At 38.2% G+C, this 27613-nt stretch overlaps 2 protein-coding genes across 2 annotated transcripts in view; both read right to left on the bottom strand.

Annotated features, from left to right (window-relative positions):
* The window catches only part of ptp4a2b (protein tyrosine phosphatase 4A2b), a 37792-nt gene extending 33605 nt beyond the window's left edge, over window positions 1-4187 (bottom strand). Inside the window, exon 1 of the mRNA XM_041809253.1 lies at window positions 4044-4187. The gene's annotated coding sequence lies outside the window, so the exon portion shown is untranslated. The remainder of the gene's footprint in view (window positions 1-4043) is intronic.
* A 7131-nt stretch (window positions 4188-11318) lies between these two features.
* col8a2 (collagen, type VIII, alpha 2) overlaps window positions 11319-27613 on the bottom strand; it is a 98608-nt gene continuing 82313 nt past the window's right edge. Inside the window, exon 3 of the mRNA XM_041809731.1 lies at window positions 11319-15531. Coding sequence (XP_041665665.1) covers window positions 13628-15531 — 1904 coding nt within the window. The 3' untranslated portion in view covers window positions 11319-13627. The remainder of the gene's footprint in view (window positions 15532-27613) is intronic.

The following is a 27613-nucleotide window of genomic DNA, read 5'->3' as shown; positions in this document are numbered from 1 at the left end:
TCGAGGCTTGGCTATAAGACGATCTAGGAACTTTTCAACCTATGAAATGCACCACTCACCAGAGGCAGAAAATTTATCCTGTAGTCTTAGCTCAGAATTTGGTATCAAATAATCTTTTAAGATTATGACTGGAATGACCACATTAGTTTGAGGCCATGCTGGAGAGGTAGTCACACATTTCATGCATTTAATAAGCTGCTTAAGGAAAGGAAGAAAAGCTGAGGAAAAAAAGAGCCTTGGCAATAGGAAAACAGTGAGCTTGTTTACATGCAGCATACTCTAGACTACTGTTGCTTCAAACTACAACCCTTTCTGGATCAGTAAAGGTGAGCTGCTACATATGCCTGCAAACAAACAGCTCTAATAACAGTAGCAATACCTTTCACTAAACCATGTTTTGGTCAAGGACTGTTTTTCCCAGCTTGCTGCAGCTCTAGCAGCTGTAGCTAGACAAGGTAGCTATAAACACAAATAACAAAGCAGACCCTAGTCCTACCTGTTGCTATAGTTTCAGATGGCAGCTTTGCAGCAGCATCTAGAAGAGGTGTCAATCTGTCAGGCACTGCCAGTGCTGCCTTTGCTTTATCCCGGCACTGTGGCAACAACTGTAAACGAACGCCATGTCGACTGGAGCATGATTCATTAACTGACACACAAAAAACACAAAGGGTGCCCATGGCTACTAATGCAGAATCATACTCAGCTTTTCAATGAACGGCTTAAAAAGGGAAAAAGTGTGGGCATTTAATCCTAGCTTTCCACTTTGGGCTGATTACAACATAAGAAAATAGATGTGGAGCCAGGGATCTTAGCAGGCTAACACAGTAAAACCAAAAGCCTGTGTTTCTTTCTCATCACAGCCAGACCCCAGGGGGTATAACTAGATTTTAAATTGGTCAAATCTGTTAAGCCACTCACTTTGACAACAGAACCTTTCCAACCAAACACGGACAGCCAAGGTATCCTCTAGTGAGACTGGCTGAAAGCCAGCAGACTACAACATAGGTGTTCCTCTCCCCCTCTAACCTTCCTTGTACGTCGGGAGTCATGTTACTGTACACTGGGTTCACCTTTCACAGTTACGGTAACCAAGGCTGAGAACTTCCCTTCTTGCCTTCTAGTGACACTGCTGTATTTAATGATGCCTGTAGACAGAGCAACTGCCTTTGTGTTGGTGTAAAATGTCAATTAGGCTACGGCTAAACCTGAAAACACAACAAACTGTGCAAGCAGAACATGGCAGTGGAAAATGAGACAATAGAGTTGGAGGGATCTCTATGAAGGGGGATAAGCTTGCCTCAGAAAAAAGAAATAGCTTAATGTCAAGTTTGGAAACACTGAGATGAAGACATCATTATAAGCCAGTGATACTCAACGCGTGGCTTTTGAGCCACGTGTGGCTCTTTTGTGATGATTTGTGGCTCTTTTGTGATGATTTGTGGCTCTTGGATGTCATTATTTGAAATATTATTCCCAAAAACCTTAAAAATGAAAACTTTGACCTCAGAAATTATCCATTCCAAGTCACACTGATCAGTTTGTTTCCTACAGTTAAACAATAGATTTTAATGGTCACACTTGATTGTCCCTCTAAATATTTCCATTGCCCTTATTTGCAATTTTTTTAGCCCCTTTTTACACCCCCCCAATCAATTTCTGCAGCTTTTAGCCCATTTTTCCCACTGCTTTAAAACCACTCGTGCCCACTTTTGTCCTTTTTCATCAGTTTTAGCCACTTCCTGCTTTTTTCCCCCTTTTTTGCAACTTTTTTCCTATTAAAGTAGCCTTTTGCCATTAAATGCCACTTTTCCACATTTTAGTCACTTAACACTCATTTTTTGCTGCTTTTTGACCACCTATAACTCATTTTTCTTATGACTTTTGGCACTTTTAACCCAGTTTTGTCCATTGTATGCCTAGTTTGCCCTTCCACATCCCTTTTTGCCACTTTTAGACCATTTTTGCCACCTTTTACTTATTTTTATTCCCACTTTAACCCATGTGCCCCACTTTCACCATTTAAATTGTGGTCTTTGCAAAGGACTTTTGGTTGAGTAACACTGTTATGTTAAGCTTCCCAATTCCAGGGACTAAATTACATGTATGCATCATGGATTATTAGCACAGGTGCAGCACAACTAAAGATAAGATTTTTGTGGGATTTTAGTGTAAAACTGAGCGAAAATAACCCCTCCTATGTAGACTAGACCCACAGATTTTGGGACACTGGCTTGCAGTGTGGCATCTCATGAATGAGGACATCCCACTGCACAGGTCTGTCTTTAGCTGCAGGCTGTGCTCCTAGTGGACTGAGAGGAGCCATTCTATTTCTAGTTCGGACTGTGTGTCAATTAGCGATGATATCAAGCAGGTCACTGGTGGGAGCGACCTACTTACACAATAAAAAGCAAATAAAGACTGAGTGTTATTCTGTAACCGTTGTGAAACCCTAGTGGAGCAAGTTCATGTGTCCCATTGCAGCTAGCATTACACAAAGTGGTGTATTTATGTGATGTGCATATAACAGTCAAGATTATAAAGATAGGTTTTGTTACTTCTGCTATCCATACCTGTAGTTTGTTTTGTTAACTGGTCGTCTGATCATATATGCTCCCTGTCAGTCAATTAGGTCACCTTGCAGTGACTCATAAGCAGGAATGTATAATTAGCTTACCTGTTACACCAGTTACACATTGACTCATCCACTCGAGTTGTTAGGAGTGTCCTAAGCTATTCATTTGTATTAGCTGCCCACTAGAATTTATTACCAGGGGGGTGACTGAAACCATTGGAAGGTCATAAATTGAAAACTGAGAGGCATGGGAATGTGCCGCGGCCTTTAGTGTCACAGCTGCTCTAGTCAACTTCCTCCCCGAGTGCATTTCCTCATTTCACTTCAACCAACATGGCTAAATGGTTGGGCGCTTTCTGTTTTCGGAAACCAGGCATGGCTAAATAACAGGCCCACCTAACCCTGCTGTAAGATACATTTTTACATGACGAAGTGACCGAGTCAAAGCGGCTAATTAAATATAATGACAGTAGTTTTACAACAAAAACTCTAACCTAAAACACCACAACAGGCAACGGAAGGAAAATACCAAGCTGTCAACCGCTTCGTTAGGTTAATAACCCCTTAGCTTAGTTAACATAAATAGGTCAACCATGCTCCGGGTCAAGATTTGTCACAAAGGGCGGAAGGCAGCTAGCTCAGTAGCTAGCCAACACTTCGCCGATACATACATCTGTGAATCCACATTTGAGCAGGAAATAACTTAAAAGTGATCAAAACACAACCACTGGTTGCATGTTAAACATCTAAAGTAAAATGAAGTTAACAGTTGTCAGCACCGTTAACGTCCTGCTAGCTACCAGAGAGCAATGCTACACTTCAGATACACCAGTAGCTTATCGTACAACTATGGATAACGTTAGCTCTTATTTTATGAAACTGTAGACGACGTACAGTGTCAACACTTACACTGCGTCGCACAAAACTAAATCTGCTGCATTGTGGGGTGAGAATAATCCCAAGTGGCCACATATTATTACTGTTGGTCGTAGAGATAGTCAGAATTTTTTCTTGTTATTCTAGGAAGGAGCCTCAGCTAACGTAGCTAAGTTAGCTAGCAGGCTAACTCGACTCCCGTCAGTTTGCTTTCAACAGCTACGTTTAGTAACCGGTCCGGAGACGCTTTAAGACTTGCTTTATCAGACTTAACCAAATACAGGGTGGACAACAAAAACTGTCAACACCCTAAGGTTTAAATACATACAGCGAAACGGCATATTAAACCACATTTGTTGCAGCATTTTAACCGTCCAAGCTTTACTCTTTGAGCTACTGTTAACGTGGCTACACTCTATCATCTACTCCGGCGTGTTAACTTTAGCTCCCTTGTGTTGCACTCATCATCTAACAATACGCATCCCAACTTTTAATCAGGCTGTTGCGGATGTGTGGTACTGCAATCGCATACGATCCCATCACAGTCAAGTTCCCAAACGATCAGTTTGATTTATTTGCGTTAGAAGTTACTTACAAAGAGCAGGCTGAACATTGAAATCCCGTGACTACCCGGAGAAAGTGGAGGGAGTGTAGAAACCGCTGCCAGGTCGCCTTTTTGTTCCTCTTCAATGTGGCAGCTTGAATTCTCGTCGGAGGTCGGGAACTGTTGTTGGGGAGGAGCCTCCTCGGATTGTGTACACGTTCAGGGACCCTCGGATATACGGAATGCGAGGCGGGCCAATTCAGTGAGAAGTACACTCAATGGAAACAACTTGGACATCTGTCATTTTCCATGGCGCAGGGGTGTATGTGTGCTTTTCCAATACTGAAAAGCAAACAGGCAGTGGGACTAGAAAGCACACACTGGTTGTAAACAAATATTAACAACTTTAATAAATAGTTACCTTGTGCTTTCTGTTGTCTGAGATGGGTTATAACGCAGAAATTATAAAGTGTAAAGTGTAAAAGATAATTTTGAGAGTATTTCTTATTTTCATGTTATTATACACACACTTAAGGCAATAAATGGAAGCCTAAAAATAGAATAAAATACACTTTCAGCCTTTAATTCAACATGAGTTCCTCTCTTTATTTCTTTGTAGTCGCACAAGATTGATCATTGTAATTTAATCCACTATCTAATACGAAAAAGAACATATAAGCCAACACAATGCCACTGTAAAACCAATTATAACGGTGCTCTTCAGTTTCACGTCACTTGAACGGGTTTATTGGGATCACGTGAATGCAGCATGCAGGTTCTGGCGTCAGTGCGACGTAAGAAGAATCCGGGTGAACGATGACAGCTCTCCATGGTGACGATAGTTCCAGAAAATAACTGCTCAATATTATCCATGCGTTCATGGGTTGTTTTGTTACATACATTTCATCTCATTGCCTCATCCAATCAGATGTCTAATCGTTTTATTGACACTCGAAGATTGGCATATTATAGGCCACTGGAAAGTTTGTGAAGCCTCTATTTAGACGGGTCAACCGTGTGAAAATCAAACTTTTAGTCAGCGACTGACTGACAAAAACAAATCTGCGTAAAGACTGTTTGGATAAAGACGTTTAATATCAAAGGGGGGCACTCCAGAACCCAATCCAAAACAAGATATTGCTGCAGATTAAGAAAAAAAACACAGTAAAATAGAATTTGGCACACATGTCCCCTGTTCATGATGGCCTCCTCAGGTGATCTTCCACTCATGCTCCAGTAAACTTGGGGCAATCTAAGACAAAGTCTGATATTGTTCACATACTTTTAAAGTTACTATTTTTGTGTTATCCGTTGTGGATGCTCATTCCACTTAATTGTTGTTATCAAATGATATAACTGTTGAGAAAAAGCTTCACTTTTGCCTTTAGCTCATTTTTAGATCAGACATGAGTCTCTCACATGTTGGACTTGAAGCACTTTCTACTGTCTATCTCCCTCTAGTGTTGAGTCACTTGGCTGCAAATTTCAAATGAAACTTCACAGCAGTGGTAATTTTGTCAACTAAAACTATGACAAAAAATGTTCAACTACCCCTTTTTTGTGGAAAACTACACTAAGACTATGACCTGGGAGCAACACGCAGCCCATGGCCTGTTTTCAATCAGCCAGGAGAAAATTCTACAAAGACAGTAAATATGGCCCACAGCAGAACATGAAGCTTGTGCTTGACTGTAGAGTTGTTTGCCATCACTTGATCCTAAATGTAGGAAGTCAGAATGGGACAGCCATTAGGAATGGATGGGAAAAGAAGAAAGTTAGTACTTTACAGCTCTAAATAGACCTGTACACTGCAGTTATCAATAGAAAATTTATGCATACATTGAGTACAATCCTTACACTTAAAAATAAATTATTTTTCCACACAATTTAGCCGATATACCTGGTGTGTCACAAATTACTCAGTGCTACAGACCTCCTAGCTTCATAGACAGATGAAGAGAGCAGAGGCCTAATGAGATGAAAAGGCTCTTTAATGTGAGCCTTGGTAGCTAGCTCCATTTTGGGTGCCAGTTTAATTTCCTCCATCTTTTGTCGTTATTTAATCCACATTTAAAAGCCAAACTGGTACCAAATGAAGAGCCGTTTAGGAGCCAAACAACCACAGAGCTGAGCCAAGTGATCTGGTTCTCTTTACAGAGGTGTCACAATAAGAGAGACTGGCTGGCATCAGCTGAGGAAATACAGGTAAGACTAGAGTTTACAGTGCTAAACCGTGGCAAACCAAAAAGTCCGTCAGACAGCTGCAGCTGATCCAGACCGCTGCTGCTCGAGTCCTCACTAAGACCAAAAGTGTGGACCACATCAGTCCTGTTCTGAGGTCTCTACACTGGCTCCCTGTCTCTCGGAGAATAGACTTTAAGATCCTCCTGTTAGCTTATAAAGCACTGAATGGTTTAGGCCCAAAATACATCAGAGACCTTCTAGTCCAGTATGAACCATCCAGACTGCTCAGGTGGTCTGGTGCAGGTCTACTCTGTGTCCCTAAAGTCAGGACCAAACATGGAGAATCAGCATTCAGTTACTATGCTCCTTATATCTGGAACAAACTCCCAGAAAACATCAGGTCTGCTGAGAGTTTGAGTTCTTTTAAATCAAGGTTGAAGACTCACCTGTTCACTGCTGCCTTTGACTAAAAAACTTTTTACCTTTCTAATTTTCCATTTTTGCTCCAACTCTGCACTGTAGCTTTTACTTTAATATCTGTTTTTTTATTGTTTTGTTTGTTTGTTTTTTGTTTGTTTGTTTTTTTTTTTTGCTGTTTTAAAAAAACTTTCTATGTGTATTTTTTTCTTTTTTGGATTTTATACATATAAAGTTCAGAAAATGACACTAGGGATGTGTCTATCTTGTGTGGGTCTTATTTGCTGTTTTTAATCACCTTTAACATGCTTTGTTTTAAATGTTTTCATTGTGTTTCTTTTTCCCTTTGTCAGTGTATTTTAATGACCTGTGTGAAGCACTTTGAATTGCCTTGTTGCTGAAATGTGCTATACAAATAAACTTGCCTTGCCTTACGGGCCAATCAGAGCAACAAAACACGTGACGTAGCAGCTATCAAGCTGCCCGTGCGTAGCTACAGGGATTAATGCGAAACATGGCGACTGTAGACATGTAAGTACTTGGTTTTTGTCGTTTTTGAAAAGAAAAAAAAACTCACTGCTTTTCTTTGTTCTTCTTTTAACGAAGAATTGTTGTCAAGTTCTGGCCAAACTTATGCTTTAGCAGCATCCACGCTAAGCTCTTCCTCCATAACTGCACCAGCTGCTGCTTGTTTACATCACGACTCTGCTGCGCCTGAAAAGTACTGCCCCTCGGCGCTGATTGGTCCTGTCACTTTCTAACCGGGCACAAACAGTTCAGACGGGAGCTTTGCAAGATGGATTCGCCAGTGAAAAACAGGGAAACGGGCGTATCCATCTGCTTTGCAAGGTTAGTGATGGACGCCATATTTGCAATATGATGGGTGATGAAGTTTGATCCCTGTTGGATCTTCCACAGTCAACTGTGAGTGATTTTAATAGAAAGTGGAAGCGTTTAGGGACATCAGCAACTAAGCCATGAAATGGAAGGCCATGTAAAAAAAAACACTTAAAAACACAGAACAGGGTCAGCGACTGCTAAGGCACATGAAGTGTAAAAGTTTGGACAATGCTATGCTAAAGAAACCAACTTTTTCTGCCAAATTTTGCAATTTTTTAACTCATTTTAATTCTGGTTTAAAGAAAAGGGATTTATATTTTTAAGAATGCTATTTACCATGGCACAAAAGAATAAAAAATATTTGTTTTATAAGAGCGGTTATTATTCTGGTTAAATTGACAATATGGATATCACAGCTTAACTTTACAAAGGTCCATGATTTTGCCGACCTCCATATATTCCTGAATGTGCATGGCTGTGTTCAACCACCTTCAGGTACAGTGGGGGTCCCTGGTCTCTTGCACCTTTATTTTGCTGGCTAAAAAGGTTGAGAACCCTGCTGTACAGGACTGGCACTGAATTTTGTTTTTTCATAATTTCAGCATTTTCATCATAAAGTTGAGGTAGTGCAGAATAGAATGGCACCAAACATGAGCATGGTTCACAATTTCTGTGTAGTTTAGTTAAAAGAAAACAAAATGGCTAAACAACCAGTGGACCTCTAAGGGTTAATGGAGTTCCAGGGGTTTAACGTAGTGCCTTTTGTCCCATTCAGAAGCGGTGCAGGACACAAAAAGAGTCTGACGCCGATATACAAGAAGGTTTTTATTGATGTGGTATCAATACAATCAAGTACTGTAGATTTTGTATAAGCAGACAAACATTTTCAATCAAAAAGAGTGCATTTTATACCCATTTCCTATTGCATAGAGTGCACGCAATAGCCTTGTATGACAAAAATCCTATACGTTGATACATTGAACATTACAAAATTAGAAAATAAAAGTCCACAAATAATCCTTCACAAACAACACTAGAATGCTAACTACATGTTGTAAATGCTCTTAACTCATCAATGCTGTTAAATACCATTTATACGTTCTAGGCTTCGGTGGTCGGTTTGGCATCCCTATTAAATTATCATAAATGTATAAATACATCTTCATTAATTTCATGTGCAAATGGGAATGGCCGTTTGTATCTACTGACATTAAGACAAACAAATATCCCTTAATAACCGAAGCAAGGCTTTTTTTTAACAATCTTTTTTTTTTTTTTTTGGTTGTTTTTTAAAGAAAAACATAAAACACGTAAAAGCAGTTTTCTGTTTCAGACGGTACATGGATCTTACTGACACTTGTTCAATGATTTGCACACGGGGCAAACTCTGCAAGCAAGTGACATTGTCTATGAAAACGTAACGACAGAGAGTAATAGCAACAAGGAACTCACATCACCGCTTCAAAATTATATGGCAAAAAAAAAAAAAAAAAAGGCAACATACAGTACAAAACGAGCTTCGGACTGTCATGGAGGCTCGCGTAAGGATTGTGATACAGAGCAGTTGTTGTGTTCCTGTTATTAGACAGAAAGGGCAAGTGCATGGTTTGCATATCGTGGGTGTAAAATACTGATTAGGCCTTATGCTAGCGCTGCTTTTACATAGCAGCTTTGAAAAGGTAACTGATTGTATGACAGCATGTGGGTGGTACAGTTACATTCATTCTGATTGGAAGCACAATATTTGGCATATTCACTGACAACCCTCCATCAAAGTGTAAGGCACTCCAAAATTCAGTGAGATGGCTTCTGTGTTGCAAAGTTTGGCCCAGTTAGGACTCAGAAGGCACTGATTTGTTAAGAAAAGGGCCAGCTCATCCCTCTGGAACTACAAACATGAATAAAATATCCACACTTCATCAGAATGTGTTGAGTTATCAGTGCTAGCCAATATGCCACTGATTGGACCAAAGGTTTAGTTTTTTCATCTCTAGTCAATGGATACTCTTGTAAGATGATCTAAATTTGTCTCTCTTAACCCTCAGGCATCACTAGGGACATTTTGTCCATTTGGGCAAATTTTTCCTCTTTCTCTGCTCATGATTTTGGCTGTGTTAGTCCATATGGTCTAATTTTTTGCAACAAAGTTTCTTTCTAGAAACATTTTTGAGTTCAAATTTTAATTGCTCTAACAGGTCAGGGGAACACAAATTTACTACCATTTAAAGCCATTAAGGACAGAAATGTCCACTTCCATAAAAATGCTTTATGTCATAGCCATTGCATGATATAATCATGCATTCTGTGATATCATGGTTTCAATTTTGAGAAAAATAGTCAAATTTGTCATTTTTACTGTTCATCACTAAAATCAGCCTTCATAAGTAATCAAACTGGCATTTAAAGGGTTAAAATCCTCAAAATGATTGAATGTTTGGCAGCTTTGAGCACTGCTGAGGTTGTTTAAGAGATTTATGCAAAAAGAAGAAAAATATATTAATCTGTGAAGTTTTTTTGGAGTTTTTTGGAAGTGGACATTTTTGTCCTTAATGGCTTTAGAGGGTAGTAAATTAAAGTGATGCCTGAGGGTTAATCTTTTCATTACATTCACCTCTTTTACATTTTCTTCCCTTACTTTAAAAAGGCACTGCAAGAGTATGAAAAATCCTGAAAGTCAGATTTGTCGTGGAACATTGACAGGGCTGTGAGCTTTTCCTAACATTTTGCAACCTCTGCAAGTTTGGTATTATCTTGGCCGAGCAGAACGCCAGGGGGACAACGTGACACATCTACTCACATTGCCAGAGGGGCACGCTCACTAAAACATACAAGCACATGTATAAACACACAGAATGCATCTTTAATGCCTCATCCAGCAGAAATGAGTAAATACAGCTCTCACCTCTGGCCCACCACCTCTCCCAGAAATCTGGCAGGAGTTTGTTAAATGTTACACAACCTGGATTTCACAACCTGTGGGCCTCCATCAGTCCCTTTACTTATTGGTGGAGTTTATGCAGATTGATTCTCATCCCCAGCAGTGTACTTTAACATCGCTGTGACATATTGTCCTTTTAGCCATGGGTAAAGCTTAGCAATCATTTTGGACACAAAAAAAGCGGTTCCATTTAGACCCTTAAATGATTCAGAATTACTCTCATTTACCAAGCAACACTTCTCTTAGGCTGGCTACACATTAGATTGGTTTCACAGCTTGACCGAATAAAAAATGTGGAAGAACACAGATTTTAGGACAGTTATAATCCAGGATACAGTGCCCATAAAAAGTATTCACCCACTTGGATGTTTTACCCGTTTTTGTTGATTTTATGAATCAATTTTCAAAATAATTTGGCTTTCTGACAAAAAAAAAAAAAAAAAAAAAAAAACTCAACAGAGGTCCAGCCAGTTGGTGCTAGTAGTGTGTCTGGAAGGTCCACTCACTGGTTAATCAGTGTTCTTGGCAACATTACACCATGAAGATAAAAGAACACTCAGAGCAACTCAGTAAAAATGTTATTGGGGAGTGTGAGTCAGGCGATGGAGACAAAAAACATTTCCAATGCACTGAACATTGCCCAGACTTCAGTTAAATCCATCATCAAGAAATGAAAAGAATGTGGCACATAAATCTGCCTAGATCAAGCCGACCTCACAAACTGAGTGACTGTGCAAGAAGGAGACTAGTGAGAGAGGTCAACAAGACACCTATGACTACTCTGAAGGAGTTACAAGCTTCAGCAGCTGAGCTGGGAGAGACTCTGCAGAGAACAACTGTTGGCCAGGTTCCTCACCAGTCTAAGCTTTATGGGAGAGTGGCAAAGAGAAAAGACACTGTTGAAGAAAACTACAAATCAAACCTCAACTAGAGCTCTTTGGTCTGATGAGACCAAAATGGTGCTTTTTGGCCATTCATAAACACACCATCCCCATTGTGATGCATGGTGGTGGCAGCATCATGCTGTGGGGATGCTTCTTGCCAGCATCCCTGGACGGCTTGTAAAGAAAGGGTGAATATTAATGCAGTCACTTATTTTACAGCACATATTTGTATTCTATTGGTATTACTTTGTAGAAATCAGTTTTTTCTTTGTCAAAAAAGGCCAAAGCATATTGACAATGATTTATTTATAAAATAAATAAAAGGGTAAAACATCCATGCGGGTGAATACTTTTTATAGGTGCTATAGTTGTGTTCACACCCATGTTTTAAACTGTACAAGCATCCAACATATGCCAGCATGTGATGCTACCCTGCCTGCTCTCTCTTATTGACAACTGTGGGCATCCCATCTGAGGCAGCCCAACCTGGACTCAATTCCAGATAGGGGAGGTTCCAACTCAGTCAGGTGTGGTTAAATAATCACGTTGACACCACACTTGAGGATTATTTGGACAAACAACTTATTGCAAAACAACCTCAAATTGGGTCATGCCCCTCTGATTGCTGAGAGGTCTGATATTCTGTATTATTTATCCAGCCTTAGAAGCTTGCATTGAAGGAAAAAGTGAGCATTTTTCACAGTTGCCTCCCATTTTGTTTCTTTCAAAGCAGTAACAAGTTGACAGCATGTTCACAGATTATGTAATGTGTTCAGAGTAGGGCTTCCATGGATTTCTCACTATTGTGAGAGACATTTCAAAGTAGTGACATCAGGGTCAGGGCATCTGAAATGGTCCGCCTGTAAGGGATCAATGAGTGAAACAGGCCATCAATCAAGCTATAGCTGTGGCCTTCCTGTACATTCGGTGGGTCCTGTGTATTCTAAGGCATGTAAACTTTGAATTAATGCATCAGCCCTTTTTTGAAGTTCACCTAAAGCAGAGTTGTCCAAACTTTTTCCACCAAGGCACACATACAGAAATATAAGGATGGCGGGGACTTTCATATTCCTTGCCTTGAGGATGTTTAAGTAAGTAAGACTAATCCAATACGATTTAATACACCTAAATGGCTTGTTAATGGCTGGCAAGGCAAATAGACAGTCACTTTCAGGGGGCACTGTTTGGCTCTGGCTACCACCGGCTCCGTCCCTGAAATGCTATTGGTGCTGCTATTAGCTTCAATAATCAACCAGGACATTATTAATAAAGTTCGCTTCTTGTCAAAATGTTTGTTTACAGAATCAACATGGTAGCACTGCCTAGTGCTGAAACTAAAAAGTACAATACAGCCGAGCTTAAGCTTCCTTATCTCATGTGGGCCATATTTCACTTTATTTCTAGAATTTGCTGCAGGCCAATCAAAAATGGACTTCTGGCCGCATTTGGCCCCCGGGCCATATTTTGGACACCCCTGACCTTAAGGTCTTTTCTGATCCTCTTTAAAAGGGTCATTTTACTTTAATCACTCTAACACCGTGCGGTCTTACCCATTCTCTCTTTACATTGGATGTACTGACAACTAATCAAAGTATTGGAAAGAGAAACATCCATTATTTTTAATAATTGCTCACTAATTTAGAATAAAAATAGGAAAATACTGATGCTTTTGCTAACTAAGTGTCAAATATATATCTCTTACTTTAAAGAAAGGGGTTTAATTGTATTTAAATAGGTGGTGGTAACTGTTAAGAGTACCTAAAAGGTCAAGAAATGAGAGAACTGATGATAGCACCAAATTTTAGCTGTTGCACGCATATGGTTTGCCATAACAGGCTGGGTAAAAACATGAGGAGGATGTGACTGCAGCCACAGGAACCCATCACCCCCCAGGGTCTGGCGATGGCGTCCTCGTGATGTCAGAGCATTAGGGCAGGATGTGCAGTCACATGGGAGGGTTTGTCACCAGCACATTACAAAGTAAGGCACTTATTTGTCCGAATCTAATAAACAACAACGCCAATGATGACGAGGACCAAGTAATGACAATAAAATTATGACAATATAATAATTAACATAATATAAGCTAAAAAAAAACACCAACATAAAATATAACCCAAAACACACATTTGAAGGACATTAAAACAAAGAACACAGTATGAAATTCCTTCCCCTGCTTTTTCAAACTTTTCCATTCACAGAGTTTGTCTTTTCTTTTGCTGATGTTGTTGAGGGTGAGACGGATATTGATGAAGGTGATAACATAGATAATCCTGTTGGTTTGTGTTTCTATTATGGCTGCAGGTATTTAAGGTTAAGGGCTGCTCTGAGGTGCCTATACAGGAACATGTTTGAATAAAAGGGGGGCGGGGTTATGTGGGACAGAGGAGGAATCCTGAGAAGGAAGAGTGGATGTACTCGGTCGAATAAAGGCCGTTCGCCTGATCTGATGGCATCTGGACCCAGACCTGATCCCCCTCCTTCAGCTCTAGGACGGCACTACCGGACGCCTGGTCCATGTAGCCTTTCTTGTACTCGTCATAGGTGTAAGTGGCTGGTACATTGTTCTTGTACAGCGCCACCCACAGGCTAGTTCCCTTTACGTGCATGTGGTATGCAAAGTAGTAGACACCAGATAAAGGAGCAGTGAATATGCCAGTAGCAGAGCTGTAGGCGTTTTGCCCGTTGTACAGGGTCCTGTCAAATTTGATTGGCATGGCAGAGGGAGGGAAAGGTGTGGTGAGAATGGCTGTGAAGGCGGGGGCCACAGAGGCAGAGAGGGGAACTTGACTGTATGCAGGCCCCTTACGGTCCCCTGGTACCTCACCCCCTTCCAGCTGAGAATCTGTTGGTCCTGCTACCACTGTTTGGCCATTTCCTGGAAGACCAGGGGGCCCTGGTGGCCCTGGTGGGCCAGGGTTACCATTGATCCCAGAAGGGCCTGGTTTTCCTGGAGGACCTTGGGGACCCATAGCTCCCTTCTCTCCCAACTTACCAATTCCTGGAGGCCCTGTAAGTCCTTGCTCACCCTTTGGTCCTGGAACCCCCTGTGGCCCCATGGGACCCATTGGGCCTTGAAGACCTGGGATGCCTGACTGTCCCCTGGGGCCTGGAGTCCCGATAAACCCTGACTCTCCTTTAGGACCTGGGCTACCTATCAGCCCTGGATTCCCCGGTGGGCCAATATGTCCTGCCTCACCCTTAGGTCCAGGTTTTCCAATGGCACCTTGAAGACCAGGGATGCCCTTTTCCCCAGGTATGCCAGGTTTTCCAGAGAGTCCACTTGGGCCTTGGTCACCTCTGAGACCAGGCAGACCTGGAGGACCTTGAGGCCCCAGCTCGCCCTTCTGTCCAGGCATTCCGTGTTTCCCTGGGAGTCCCATTGGGCCTTGAAGTCCTGGTGTTCCTGGAAGTCCATCAAGCCCTGGCTCCCCAGTTGGGCCAACCATTCCTTGGTCTCCTTTGTCCCCAGGGAGACCAGGCAATCCACTATGGCCTTTATCTCCTTTTGGTCCATTCAGGCCAGGTTTTCCATAGCCTGGAGTCCCAGGAAATCCAGGAATACCCCTAGGTCCTGCCTCACCTTTAGGACCTTGTGGACCTATTCCTCCTGGTAGCCCATCTACCCCTGGCTTCCCAATGCCAACCGGCCCTGGCAAACCTTGCAGACCCGGAGCTCCACCTTCTCCTGGTTCTCCTCGATCTCCTGGAAGTCCTGAATCCCCTTTAAGACCAGGCAATCCAGGTAAACCTCTTAGTCCTGGTTTGCCTAAACCTGGAGGACCAGGTGGGCCTGAACTTCCTTTAAGCCCAGGTGGACCTCTTATGCCAGTAGGCCCTGGTTTCCCGTTTCCATTCTCACCCTTAATTCCACGCTCACCTGGCGGCCCACTTATGCCCTTAAGTCCTGGTTCACCTCGAGTCCCAGGGGGCCCTCTGATGCCTGGAAGACCTGGTTTCCCATTCAGAGAGAGACCAGCTGGTCCAGGGAGGCCTGGCGGCCCTGAAGGACCTCGGGGGCCTGGTTCACCTCGAGGACCCACCTCCCCGTTAAGCCCAGGCATCCCCTTTGGCCCAATCTTTCCTGGGAGACCTGGTAATCCAGGTTTACCAATTCCAGGGAAGCCAGAGGGTCCTGGGGGACCTGTCTGGCCATTGAGACCTGGCTTTCCCAAACCAGGTTTTCCTGGAAGTCCTGGTGGCCCTGGGGGACCTCTTGGTCCAGGTTTCCCTGGAGGGCCTGGTTCCCCCTTCACCTCCATCATGGGTGGCATGTCTAGAAAAGAAGAAAATCACACTATTAGAAACAAAAAACATATTTAAAAAAATCAAAGTTCATATAACCATAACTTTAAAAATGCATCAGATGATGTAGATATTTCTAATTTAATCTGGGCCTTTGTTCAGCTATGAAATATGGCCCCAAGATTTAGTGATGCATTTCAAAAGAGCTTTTTGACCACTCACAAAATATGAATGTACCTGTGACAAAATGATAATAAGTAAGGAAAAAGATATGCCTACTTCACTGTATAAAATACACACAACAATCACTCCAGCAGTGTGGTGGCATGCCTTGAGCTTTGCATGACAAACTAAATTGTTCTTTAAAACACATTCAGATATGGATTTTAAAAATACCAGCATTCATTCCATACTCAAGAGATTTAATTTTTTGTAACTAAAAAAGCTGCTCAAGTTGCTCATTATTTTAGTCACCAATGCGTTTTAATGTCAGTGCTCAATGGGTAGCAGCTGTACATAGCTGATAACAGGGGAAAGGGATACATCTTTGTCAGCCAAGCTGACTAAATAAGAGGTCTGTGTCACACAAAAATGTGTGTTATGATTAGACAAATATACACACACATTTTTTTTTTAAATTGATGGTGATCCATTGGAATGATATTGATTGTTTTGAACAATTCAAAATCTATGGAAGCCCAATTCCACTATTTAAAAAAGAAAAATGTGGAAGTTAGGCAATTAAAAAAAAAATAAAGATAAATTTATAAGATGAAAAGTTGAAAAATTATGACATAAAACGTTGAAAATATAAGATAAAAGTCATAATTGTGAGATAAAAAGTCAACATTGTGAGATGAAAAATAACTGAGATAAAAAGTCAAAATTATTGGTTAATAAAGTCATAATTATAAGATACAAGTCTAAATTATGAGATAAGAAGTCAGGAGTATGAATTTTTCTCTCCAAGTTTTTATCTCATTATTCTGACTTTTTATCTCATAATTATGATTTTTAACTCATGATTTTGACTTTTACCTCGTTATTATGACTTTTTATCTCATAATTATGATTTTTAACCCATGATTTTGACTTTTATCTTGTTATTATGACTTTTTATCTCATAATTATGATTTTTAACTCATGATTTCGACTTTTTATCTCATAATTATGATTTTTAACTCATGATTTTGACTTTTTATCTCATAATTATGATTTTTAACTCATGATTTTGACTTTTTATCTCATAATTATGATTTTTAACCCATGGTTTTGACTTTTTATCTCATAATTATGATTTTTAACTCATGATTTTGACTTTTTATCTCATAATTATGATTTTTAACTCATGATTTTGACTTTTTATCTCATAATTATGATTTTTAACCCATGATTTTGACTTTCACCTCAATATTTTGACTTTTTATCTCATAATTCTGACTTAGGATTTTTTTTTTTCAAGAATTGCCTTAACTTCAAATTTTTTCTTTTAATATGGCAGAAATGGGCTTTCATAAAAAGCAGCTGTTAAGGCAATTAGAGGAAAAACTGCAAGAAATGAAATCAACACTGTACAATGTGTAAAAATCAAAACATTTCCAGTCTGATGAAAGAGTCCCCTTACTTTACATTTACATCTTTTTCTGACCTCATGAACTTTCCATCAAAAACAGACATTAGCTCTCTCCATGCCACCATGCCATTACACATTAGGTCAGTTTCAGGCATGGCTGAAGCAAATTCCAACACAGATTGAGCCTGAAAGTCATATAGAGAAATGCTCCTGGGTTCAGCAGATGTTATGCAACAGCCCAATTGGACAGCCGTGAACATTTCTGTTTTCCAGCTCACTGACTGAGTGATCTTATTAGGACTGAAAGTGTAAAATACAAATGTTTTTGTTGTGTAACAGAAAGGGTACTAAAAAAGAATAACACCTGTCACATTGTGCTGTCCAAGCAGAGACAAACACAGGTACCTCATGAGACTGTACTCGTTTCTTTAGTCCCTTCTTCATCTGTACACCTTGACTTTTTGTCACTCTTTATGGCGGGTCTGATGGCCAAACGGCCTACAATTCTGATTCTGTGAAGCCAACCCAAGCCAGCTTTAGTTCTGTTTCACATTAGATACCACCATATTTCCTCCAATTTTTATTTTATTTTTTACAATAACCAAGGAAGCCATTACCAGATGCATAACCTCTGAAGCCTGGGACCTGATGATTCTACTTCAACAGCCCAAAAAATTACTGTTCTGATGAGTGAAATGCCTCAAGCTGCTTACTGACATAAAAACAGAAGAAATATCCAAGTTTCCTTGTGTTATTAAAGGCATGCAGGGCAACTGAGGTGGAGCTTGCATCACATCCCCTAATGCAATCATAAGCAACGGCTCCCTCTACTGGCATTTAGTGAGAATGCAGCCCAAAGATAAACCAAGCTTGATGGGAAAAGATGGACCACTGTGTATGACGTGTGTAGTAAAATGTAAAATGAGCCGATGAAGCATTAAGACAAATGTTAAATGACACACTCATGTTTCTTTGTGATGAAAGTTTGACTCTATCATGACTTCCTGCCCTCTGCAATGACCATGCAATCATTTTAGTGAAAACAAACCCAAGACTGAAAAGCGTTAGATTAGAATAACACTGGTAGCAGCACAACTAAGCCTATTTTCACTGTTTTTGTTCTTCAAACTATTAAAAAGTCATAATTTACTATGTGGTTTTAATTTTCAAAGGATAAAGACGTGTAAAAGGAGCACTCTGTGGCTTTGAGTGCAAACTAGAGAGGAGAACAGTCTTAAATGAGGAACTGGTGTTGTTTTCTACTGGCATTAGGAACATAATCACACATTCACAAACAGTAAAAATACACACATAGCCCAGAAAGAGGCGGAGTCAGCGGTACCTAGGCAAAGTATGGATTGCTCTTATCATTATGAGTGCCTTTAAAAGTATTCACCCTGCATGTTTTACTCTCTTATTGATTTTATACTCATAAAAAGAAAGAAAGAAAAACCTCTTTAATGTCAAAGTGAAAACAGATTTCTACAAAATATTGTCAATTCATTAAGAATATGTAAGTTAAGATAAGTGACTGCATAAATATTCACCCCCATTTATAGTGGCTAACCTAATTCAACAAAGGTCCAGCCATGTGGTGCTAGTAGTCTCTCAGTTTGTGATACAAGGATCACCTGAGTTCTGTGACTGTCTCAAGTAATCGTAGTAAAAAAACGTCTGTGTCTGGAAGGTCCAGTCACTGGTTCATCAGTATTCCTGGCTACCAATACACCATGAGGACAAAAGAACACCCCAAGCAACTCAGAGAAAAGGTCATTGAGAAGTGTAAGTCAGGCATTTAAACAAAATAATTTCAAATGCACTGAACAGACCCCTGAATTAAGTTAAATCCATGGTCAAAAAATGGAAAGAAAATGGTACATGTGTAGATCTACCTAGATCAGGTCGTCCTCACAAACTGAGTGAGCGTGCAAGAAGGAGACAGGTGAGAGGGGCCACCAAGACACCTATGACTACTCTGAAGGAGTTACAAGCTTCAGCAGTTGAGATGGGAGAGACTCTGCAGACAACAACTGTTGGTCGGGTTCCTCACCAGTCAAAGCTTTATGGGAGAGTGGCAAAGAGAAAGTCATTGTTGAAGAAAACTCTTTGATCTGATGAGACCAAAATGGTGCTTTTTTGCCATCAGACAAGATGCTGTGTTTGGCAGACACCAAACTTCACTACTGCACATCACCGCAAACACAACGTCCCTACTATGGAGCACAGTGTTGGCAGCATCATGCTGTGGGGGTGCTTCTCATCAGCCAATCCTGGAAGGCTTGTAAAGGTAGAGGGTAAAATGAATGCAGCAATATACTGTATATGTAAATCCTGGAGGACAATCTGGTTTAGTTTGCAAGAGAATTACCACTGGGGAGAAGATTTATTGTCCACGAAGAAAATGAGCTGAAGCATACAGTGAAAGCTACACAGAATTGGTTTAAAGACAACAAGGTGAATGTTCAGAAGTGCCCAGACAAAGTCAAAGCCCAGGCCGCAATCAAATAGTAAATTTATGGGCTGTTCATGCATGTTCCTACATTGTCAGGTGCAACCTGTCCAGGAGTACCAGCCTGACTGAGACCTATCCACACAGACTCAGTGCTGTGATTGCATCCAAAAGTGCATCTACTAAAATTCTGACCTGAAGGGGGAGAATATTTAAACAGCCACTTATTTTACATTAAATATTAGTTATAGTTAACTTAAAACATATTTAGACTGGAATTTTATCCTAATCAACATTGATGCAGTTCGTACACCAAACTATTTATTCTAATTAGACTATTTTTTCACTCTTCACACGTTCTTGAAAAAAATCATTAATTGAATAAATAAAACATAGTGTTCAGGTGTGTAATGAGCTTTATAGCCTCACTTCTGTTTAGCTGTGGTCCACAGCTTCTCTGCTCACCGCCTCAATATATCACCCAAAGAAAAGAAATAAGGTGCTTCACACTTGAGAGGATTTAATGACTTCTTTATTACTTGCTGCGATGGCCTCTGGGGATTCAAAGACTTAAGTTGTTCTTTCAAGTACTTCTGAACTGAAAAAGTAAGGGAATTCATCCAAATCTACATCTAAGGGAGTAAAAATGCTGTAGAAGCAAGGAAACCTGGAGAGCAGACGTAATGTAGAGATACTGACTCCTGTCCAGGTAAGATCAATACATAACCCACAACACATGAACGTCTGAGTGAAAGGTAAACCGTGTAGTCATTAGGGAAGCCTCTCAGCAAAGATGGCAGTTTTAGAGGTAAAAGAGACTTAGGCTTTATCCCAGTACATCCCTGTGGTAATTAGTTTGCCAGGTGAGCCCAATTAAAGAAAAAACTACTTAAAAAAGACGTTTCACATTATTAAACAGGCCACAGGATTCAAGCAATATTGGAAAGAAAAAGGATCTCTGCTGCTGAAAAGCATCAAATAGTGTAATGCCTTGGACAACCTATAAAAACAGATATTTCATGAAAACTTAAGCATGATCATTGTACTGTGTAGACATTAGTGGCTGATTCAGAGCACAGACAGGTTCGTGCAGATAAATGCATAATGAGGAAGGTTTCTGACGGACAAATTCATCTGATTAAGAGAGCAGATGCTAAAATGACATTACAAAGCAGCAAACATGTATTTGAAGCTGCTGGTATCTCTGGAGTCCCACCAACCTCAAGGTGTAGGATCCTCCAGAGGCATCCGTCGGGCATAAAGCTACTATTCAGCCACCCCTAACCAATGCTCACAAGCAGAAAAAGTTGCAGTGGGCCCAGAAATACATGAAGACTCATTTTCAAACAGTCTTGTTTACTGATGAGTGCATTGCAACCCTGGATGGTCCAGATGGAGGAGTAGTGGATGGTTGGCGGATGGCCACCATGTCCCAACAAGGCTGCGACGTCAGCATGGAGGGGGCGGAGTCATGTTCTGGGCTGGAATCATTGGGAGAGAGCTGGTAGGTCCCTTTAGGGTCCCTGAAGGTGTGAAGATGACCTCAGCAAAGTATATAGAGTTTCTGACTGACCACTTTCTTCCATGGTACAAAAAGAAGAGCAGCGCCTTCTGCAGTAAAATGATCTTCATGCATGACAATGCACCGTCTCATGCTGCAAAGAATTCCTCTGTGTCATTGGCTGCTATGGGCATAAAAGGAGAGAAACTCATGGTGTGGCCCCCATTCTTCCCTGACCTCAACCCTACTGAGAACCTTTGGAGCATCCTCAAGCTAAAGATCTATGAGGGTGGGAGGCAGTTCACATCCAAACAGCAGCTCTGGGAGGATATTCTGACATCTTGCAAAGAAATTCAAGCAGAAACTCTCCAAAAACTCACAAGTTCAATGGATGCAAGTGGGAAAAGACATCTTCCTAACATGCATGAGGAGCATGAGTTGAGGACTGCAGCCTCTGTATATCAGCGCCTGCTCTACCAGCTGAGCTAAACCAGTGCCCGTTAAAATATGGAACAGAGCCTGCAAGTTATTTCAGACAGTCATCTCCAGCGAATGATTCACACCTGACGTGCATCTTAATCAAATCACATGACTCACATCCTCATGATTCACTGGCCTATTTAAGTTGTAAGATTTCTGGTGTCTTCCTCTGCTCTGCAACTGCCTGATCTCATTTAAACCCGCCTCCACCTCAGCATCCACCTGTAGGCTCCTACAGGAGGTTTGAGATATTATCTCATCACTCCTCAATCCTGCATGTAAAATAAAAGTGGATAAAAGTCAGAGCCCCTGCTGCACTGCTGTAGTAAATGCTTGATCAAAAACCCTAAATGTAATAAGTGGCATAGATAATGGATAGAAAGATGTTTATTTCTCTAGTCTTAAACCTCTCTTTTTTATATCAAAATTCATTTAAAATTGATCAGTAGTATTGGCTCGGTCTCATTTCTAACTTTAACCCCTACACCTCAATTTCAAGTGCCCCATAGACCCTTGAAATAACATCACTCCCATTTCCACAGGCTTCATCTTTAGTCATTAATAGCATTTATGTCATTTATGTAAGTCATGTTATTTTCAAATTAAATTTAAGAAGAAACTCCTGACATTTTGTATACTTGTTTAGCAGCTGTCTTGCCAATTTTTTGAGATGCATTCTGGGAGATTTCCTGTAGCACTTGGTTTGGCGTGTGCCTATAGAAAGCTATGGAAAGTAGCTTTTCAAGGGTGATTTAGTCCCAGCACTACACTATTGGTCATCAACTCCATTTTCACAAGATCCAGCTTTTTCTTGACTGACACTGTGGAGCTCAGACATTAAAACAAATGGAAATAAAAAATCTACTTTTTTTTTTTCAAATTAATATTCTTGTAAAAATATTATTTCCCTCCAAAATTAATGGAACTTTGAGCCTTTAGCAGTGAGATCAGGCTCTATCACCTTTACTGCAGCCAGCCACAAGGGGGCGATTGAGATATTTTATTTATTTCTAGGGCCCCCTTGATATCTATCACTGAGTTTGATGCTAATATGCTGTGTTGTGATTGGCCAATAACAAATGCAGGAAGCAGATCTCTGAAAATTCTCAGGAGGAGGGAAATTGCACTCTCAAAGAGCCTTATGAGGAAAATCATTGCAAAAAACTGCTACTTTAATCAAGAAGTTAAAAAAAAATTAAACAATAGCATGCCTTTTTTTTGCCCTTTCAAATGTTCTGAATTGAATAATCCTCTGGGGGCTGGATGGGAAGCTGTGGGGGGGCCTGATGTGGCCCACTGGCCTCCAGTTGATTATCACTGCCCTACATCTTTATTCCAACATGAATCAGGATAGCCCGCCCCAACTGCTAAGTTCTGATTGTCTATATGTTTAATGGATCTATTAAAATGCTTAAAACCTTATGTAAACAGCCAAAAGGGTTGCTTTTTAATTCATTTATTCATTTAGAAGCTGACTTGACCAATAAAAGATTTGTTTCAAACCGCATCATAAGGATTTAAAGACTATCATTGAGGTGCATCTCAAAGAATTGTGATATGAAGAAGTTCATTCTTTTCCTGTGATTTATTATTTCGATACAGGTAATCCATATATTCTAGATTCATCTCATACAAAGTGAAATATTTCAGGTCTTTTTTGGTGTTAATGGTTACAGCTAACATAATACCTCAAAATATTAGAATGTCACAAAACAACAATCCAGAAAATGGATTTATAACTAAGAAATGCTGACCTTAAGGAAAATTATGCTCATCTATGCACTCAGTAAAAGTTTGGAGCTCCTTTTGCACTAATTACTGCATCTATGCAACACAGCATGGAGCTAATCAGTCCGTGGCACTGCTGGGGTGTTATGAGGCCCATGTTGCTCTGATAGCAGCCTTCGGCTCATCTGTATTGTTGAGTCTGGTGTCTCTCAGAGATTCTCTATGGGGTTCAGATCAGACCAGTTGGCTGACCAATCAAACACAGTAATACAATGGTCAGGAACCCCATATAAACCCTCTAGGAACCCTCTATAAAGCCTCTCAGCAGATGGAAGCATGAGGATCTCTAAAACGTCCTGGTAGACGGCTGACAGTGTTGACTCGGGACGAGATAAAGCAGCAGCAGGGATGCTTGTGCTCCTTTTCTCCACACTTTTAAGTCAAGTTTCCGTGAATATGCCTTGATTCAGCCTCTGAGACGACCTGCCCTTTCAGCAGTGACCCTCTATGGCTTACCCTCCTTGTGGAGGATGTCAATGACTGTCCTCTGGACATTTGTCCAATCAGCAGTCTTCCCCATGATTGTGGTTAAGTGAACTGAACCAGAGTGAGAGAATGAAGGCTCAGGAAATATTTGCAAATCAAACTTTGCCCAAATATTCTATTAATCTGAGAGTAAGTCGTAATCATCAAGATTAGTATAAAAAAATATTAAAAATACAATATTTATGAGATGAATGTAGAATTTTAGAAATTAACTTTCTGGATCACAGTAAAAAAAAAACCAAACAAACAAAAAAAAACCTTTTACTTGATATTTTAATTTTTTTAGATGCACCAGTTTATGATTCAGCAACATCTAATGGTTCTGAACTGGTGGGTCGGGCCCCAAAAGCGGGTTGTGGAACAGTTTTAAGTGGGTTGGAATATTTATTTCTTAAAGACGCTTTGAAACCATTGGTGGACATCAGTCCATCCAGTTGATTGTTACTCTAACCATGGAATATTTAAATGTTTTATCAATATTTCAATCAATTTATCTAATTTTCTCGGGTTAACAGGTCCGCTTGTTTTGTGAAAATTATGTAATTTCTTTCAGATCTCTAAAAAAATGCCAGAAATGTAAATAATATCCCAGGAAAATGGAGTGAAATGTGTTTGGTTTGTCCCTTTTCTTTGTCCAGTGCGATGTTTTGCACTTTTTAATATTTTAACAAAAACAAAATTCGTCAAATTAATAACAGTTGAACATTTTCCAGCATTTGGGTCCAGGTTGTCAATAAAGAGACCATGGTGGGTCCTGAAGCTACACCAGCTGGGAATCATGGTTATTATAAAGTAGTTAACCAAAACTAACTAAAACTAAAATTCAAAATCATTTCAGTTAACTAAAATTAACTAAAACTAAAATTCAAAAATCATTTCAGTTAACTAAAACTAACTAAAACTAAAATTCAAAATCATTTCAGTTAACTAAAACTAACTCAAACTAAAATTCAAAATCATTTCAGTTAACTAAAACTAACTAAAACTAAAATTCAAAAATCATTTCAGTTAACTAAAACTAACTCAAACTAAAATTCAAAATCATTTCAGTTGACTAAAACTAATTAAAACTAAAATCCAAAAATCATTTCAGTTAACTAAAACTAACTCAAACTAAAATTCAAAATCATTTCAGTTGACTAAAACTAATTAAAACTAAAATCCAAAAATCATTTCAGTTAACTAAAACTAACTAAAACTAAAATTCAAAATCATTTCAGTTAACTAAAACTAACTAAAACTAAAATTCAAAAATAATTTCAGTTAACTAAAACTAACTGAAACTAAAATTCAAAATCATTTCAGTTAACTAAAACTAACTAAAACTAAAATTCAAAAATCATTTCAGTTAACTAAAACTAACTCAAACTAAAATTCAAAAATCATTTCCATTAACTAAAACTAACTCAAACTAAAATTCAAAATCATTTCAGTTAACTAAAACTAACTAAAACTAAAATTCAAAATCATTTCAGTTAACTAAAACTAACTAAAACTAAAATTCAAAATCATTTCAGTTAACTAAAACTAACTAAAACTAAAATTCAAAAATCATTTCAGTTAACTAAAACTAAAATTCAAAATCATTTCAGTTAACTAAAACTAACTCAAACTAAAATTCAAAATCATTTCAGTTAACTAAAACTAACTAAAACTAAAATTCAAAAATCATTTCAGTAAACTAAAACTAACTCAAACTAAAATTCAAAAATCATTTCAGTTAACTAAAACTAACTAAAACTAAAATTCAAAAATCATTTCAGTTAACTAAAACTAACTAAAACTAAAATTCAAAAATCATTTCAGTTAACTAAAACTAACTCAAACTAAAATTCAAAATCATTTCAGTAAACTAAAACTAACTCAAACTAAAACTCAAAATCATTTCAGTAAACTAAAACTAACTCAAACTAAAATTCAAAAATCATTTCAGTTAACTAAAACTAACTAAAACTAAAATTCAAAAATCATTTCAGTAAACTAAAACTAACTTAATCTAAAATTCAAAAATCATTTCAGTTAACTAAAACTAACTCAAACTAAAATTCAAAAATCATTTCAGTTAACTAAAACTAACTCAAACTAAAATTCAAAAATAATTTCAGTTAACTAAAACTAACTCAAACCATAATTCAAAATCATTTCAGTAAACTAAAACTAACTCAAACTAAAACTCAAAATCATTTCAGTTAACTAAAACTAACTCAAACTAAAATTCAAAAATCATTTCAGTTAACTAAAACTAACTAAAACTATAATTCAAAATCATTTCAGTTAACTTAAACTAACTAAAACTATAATTCAAAATCATTTCAGTTAACTAAAACTAACTAAAACTAAAATTCAAAAATCATTTCAGTTAACTAAAACTAACAAACTAAAATTCAAAATCATTTCAGTTAACTAAAACTAACAAACTAAAATTCAAAATCATTTCAGTTAACTAAAACTAACTAAAACTAGAATTTAAAAATCATTTCAGTTAACTAAAACTAACTCAAACTAAATTCAAAACCATTTCAGTTAACTAAAACTAACTAAAACTATAATTCAAAATCATTTCAGTTAACTAAAACTAACTCAAACTAAAATTCAAAAATCATTTCAGTTAACAAAAACTAACTAAAACTATAATTCAAAATCATTTCAGTTAACTAAAACTAACTAAAACTAAAATTCAAAAATCATTTCAGTAAACTAAAACTAACTCAAACTAAAATTCAAAAATCATTTCAGTTAACTAAAACTAACTAAAACTAAAATTCAAAAATCATTTCAGTAAACTAAAACTAACTTAATCTAAAATTCAAAAATCATTTCAGTTAACTAAAACTAACTCAAACTAAAATTCAAAAATCATTTCAGTTAACTAAAACTAACTAAAACCATAATTCAAAATCATTTCAGTAAACTAAAACTAACTCAAACTAAAACTCAAAATCATTTCAGTTAACTAAAACTAACTCAAACTAAAATTCAAAATCATTTCAGTTAACTTAAACTAACTAAAACTATAATTCAAAATCATTTCAGTTAACTAAAACTAACTAAAACTAAAATTCAAAAATCATTTCAGTTAACTAAAACTAACAAACTAAAATTCAAAATAATTTCAGTTAACTAAAACTAACTAAAACTAAAATTCAAAATCATTTCAGTTAACTAAAACTAACTAAAACTAGAATTTAAAAATCATTTCAGTTAACTAAAACTAACTCAAACTAAATTCAAAACCATTTCAGTTAACTAAAACTAACTAAAACTATAATTCAAAATCATTTCAGTTAACTAAAACTAACTCAAACTAAAATTCAAAAATCATTTCAGTTAACTAAAACTAACTAAAACTATAATTCAAAATCATTTCAGTTAACTAAAACTAACTAAAACTAAAATTCAAAAATCATTTCAGTAAACTAAAACTAACTCAAACTAAATTCAAAACCATTTCAGTTAACTTAAACTAACTAAAACTATAATTCAAAATCATTTCAGTTAACTAAAACTAACTCAAACTAAAATTCAAAAATCATTTCAGTTAACTAAAACTAACTAAAACTAAAATTCAAAATCATTTCAGTTAACTAAAACTAACTAAAACTAAAATTCAAAAATAATTTCAGTTAACTAAAACTAACTAAAACCAAGCTTAACTAAAAAAGTAAACTAACTAAAATTTTACAGTACAATTACAAAACTATAAAATATAATGAAATAGAGACAAAATATCCTTAGTGTTAGTCTTCAACAAAACCATACTGACTGACAGCTACACCTGAGGATGGGGCATGTAGCCAGAAAAAAACTCAAACTAACACTTAAACTAATAAAAACTA

The sequence above is a fragment of the Cheilinus undulatus genome, linkage group 16 (assembly GCF_018320785.1).
Source record: "Cheilinus undulatus linkage group 16, ASM1832078v1, whole genome shotgun sequence".
Lineage (NCBI taxonomy): Eukaryota > Metazoa > Chordata > Actinopteri > Labriformes > Labridae > Cheilinus > Cheilinus undulatus.
The sequence above is the reverse complement of the archived record's forward strand: the minus strand, read 5'-3'. Positions and strand labels throughout refer to the sequence as shown.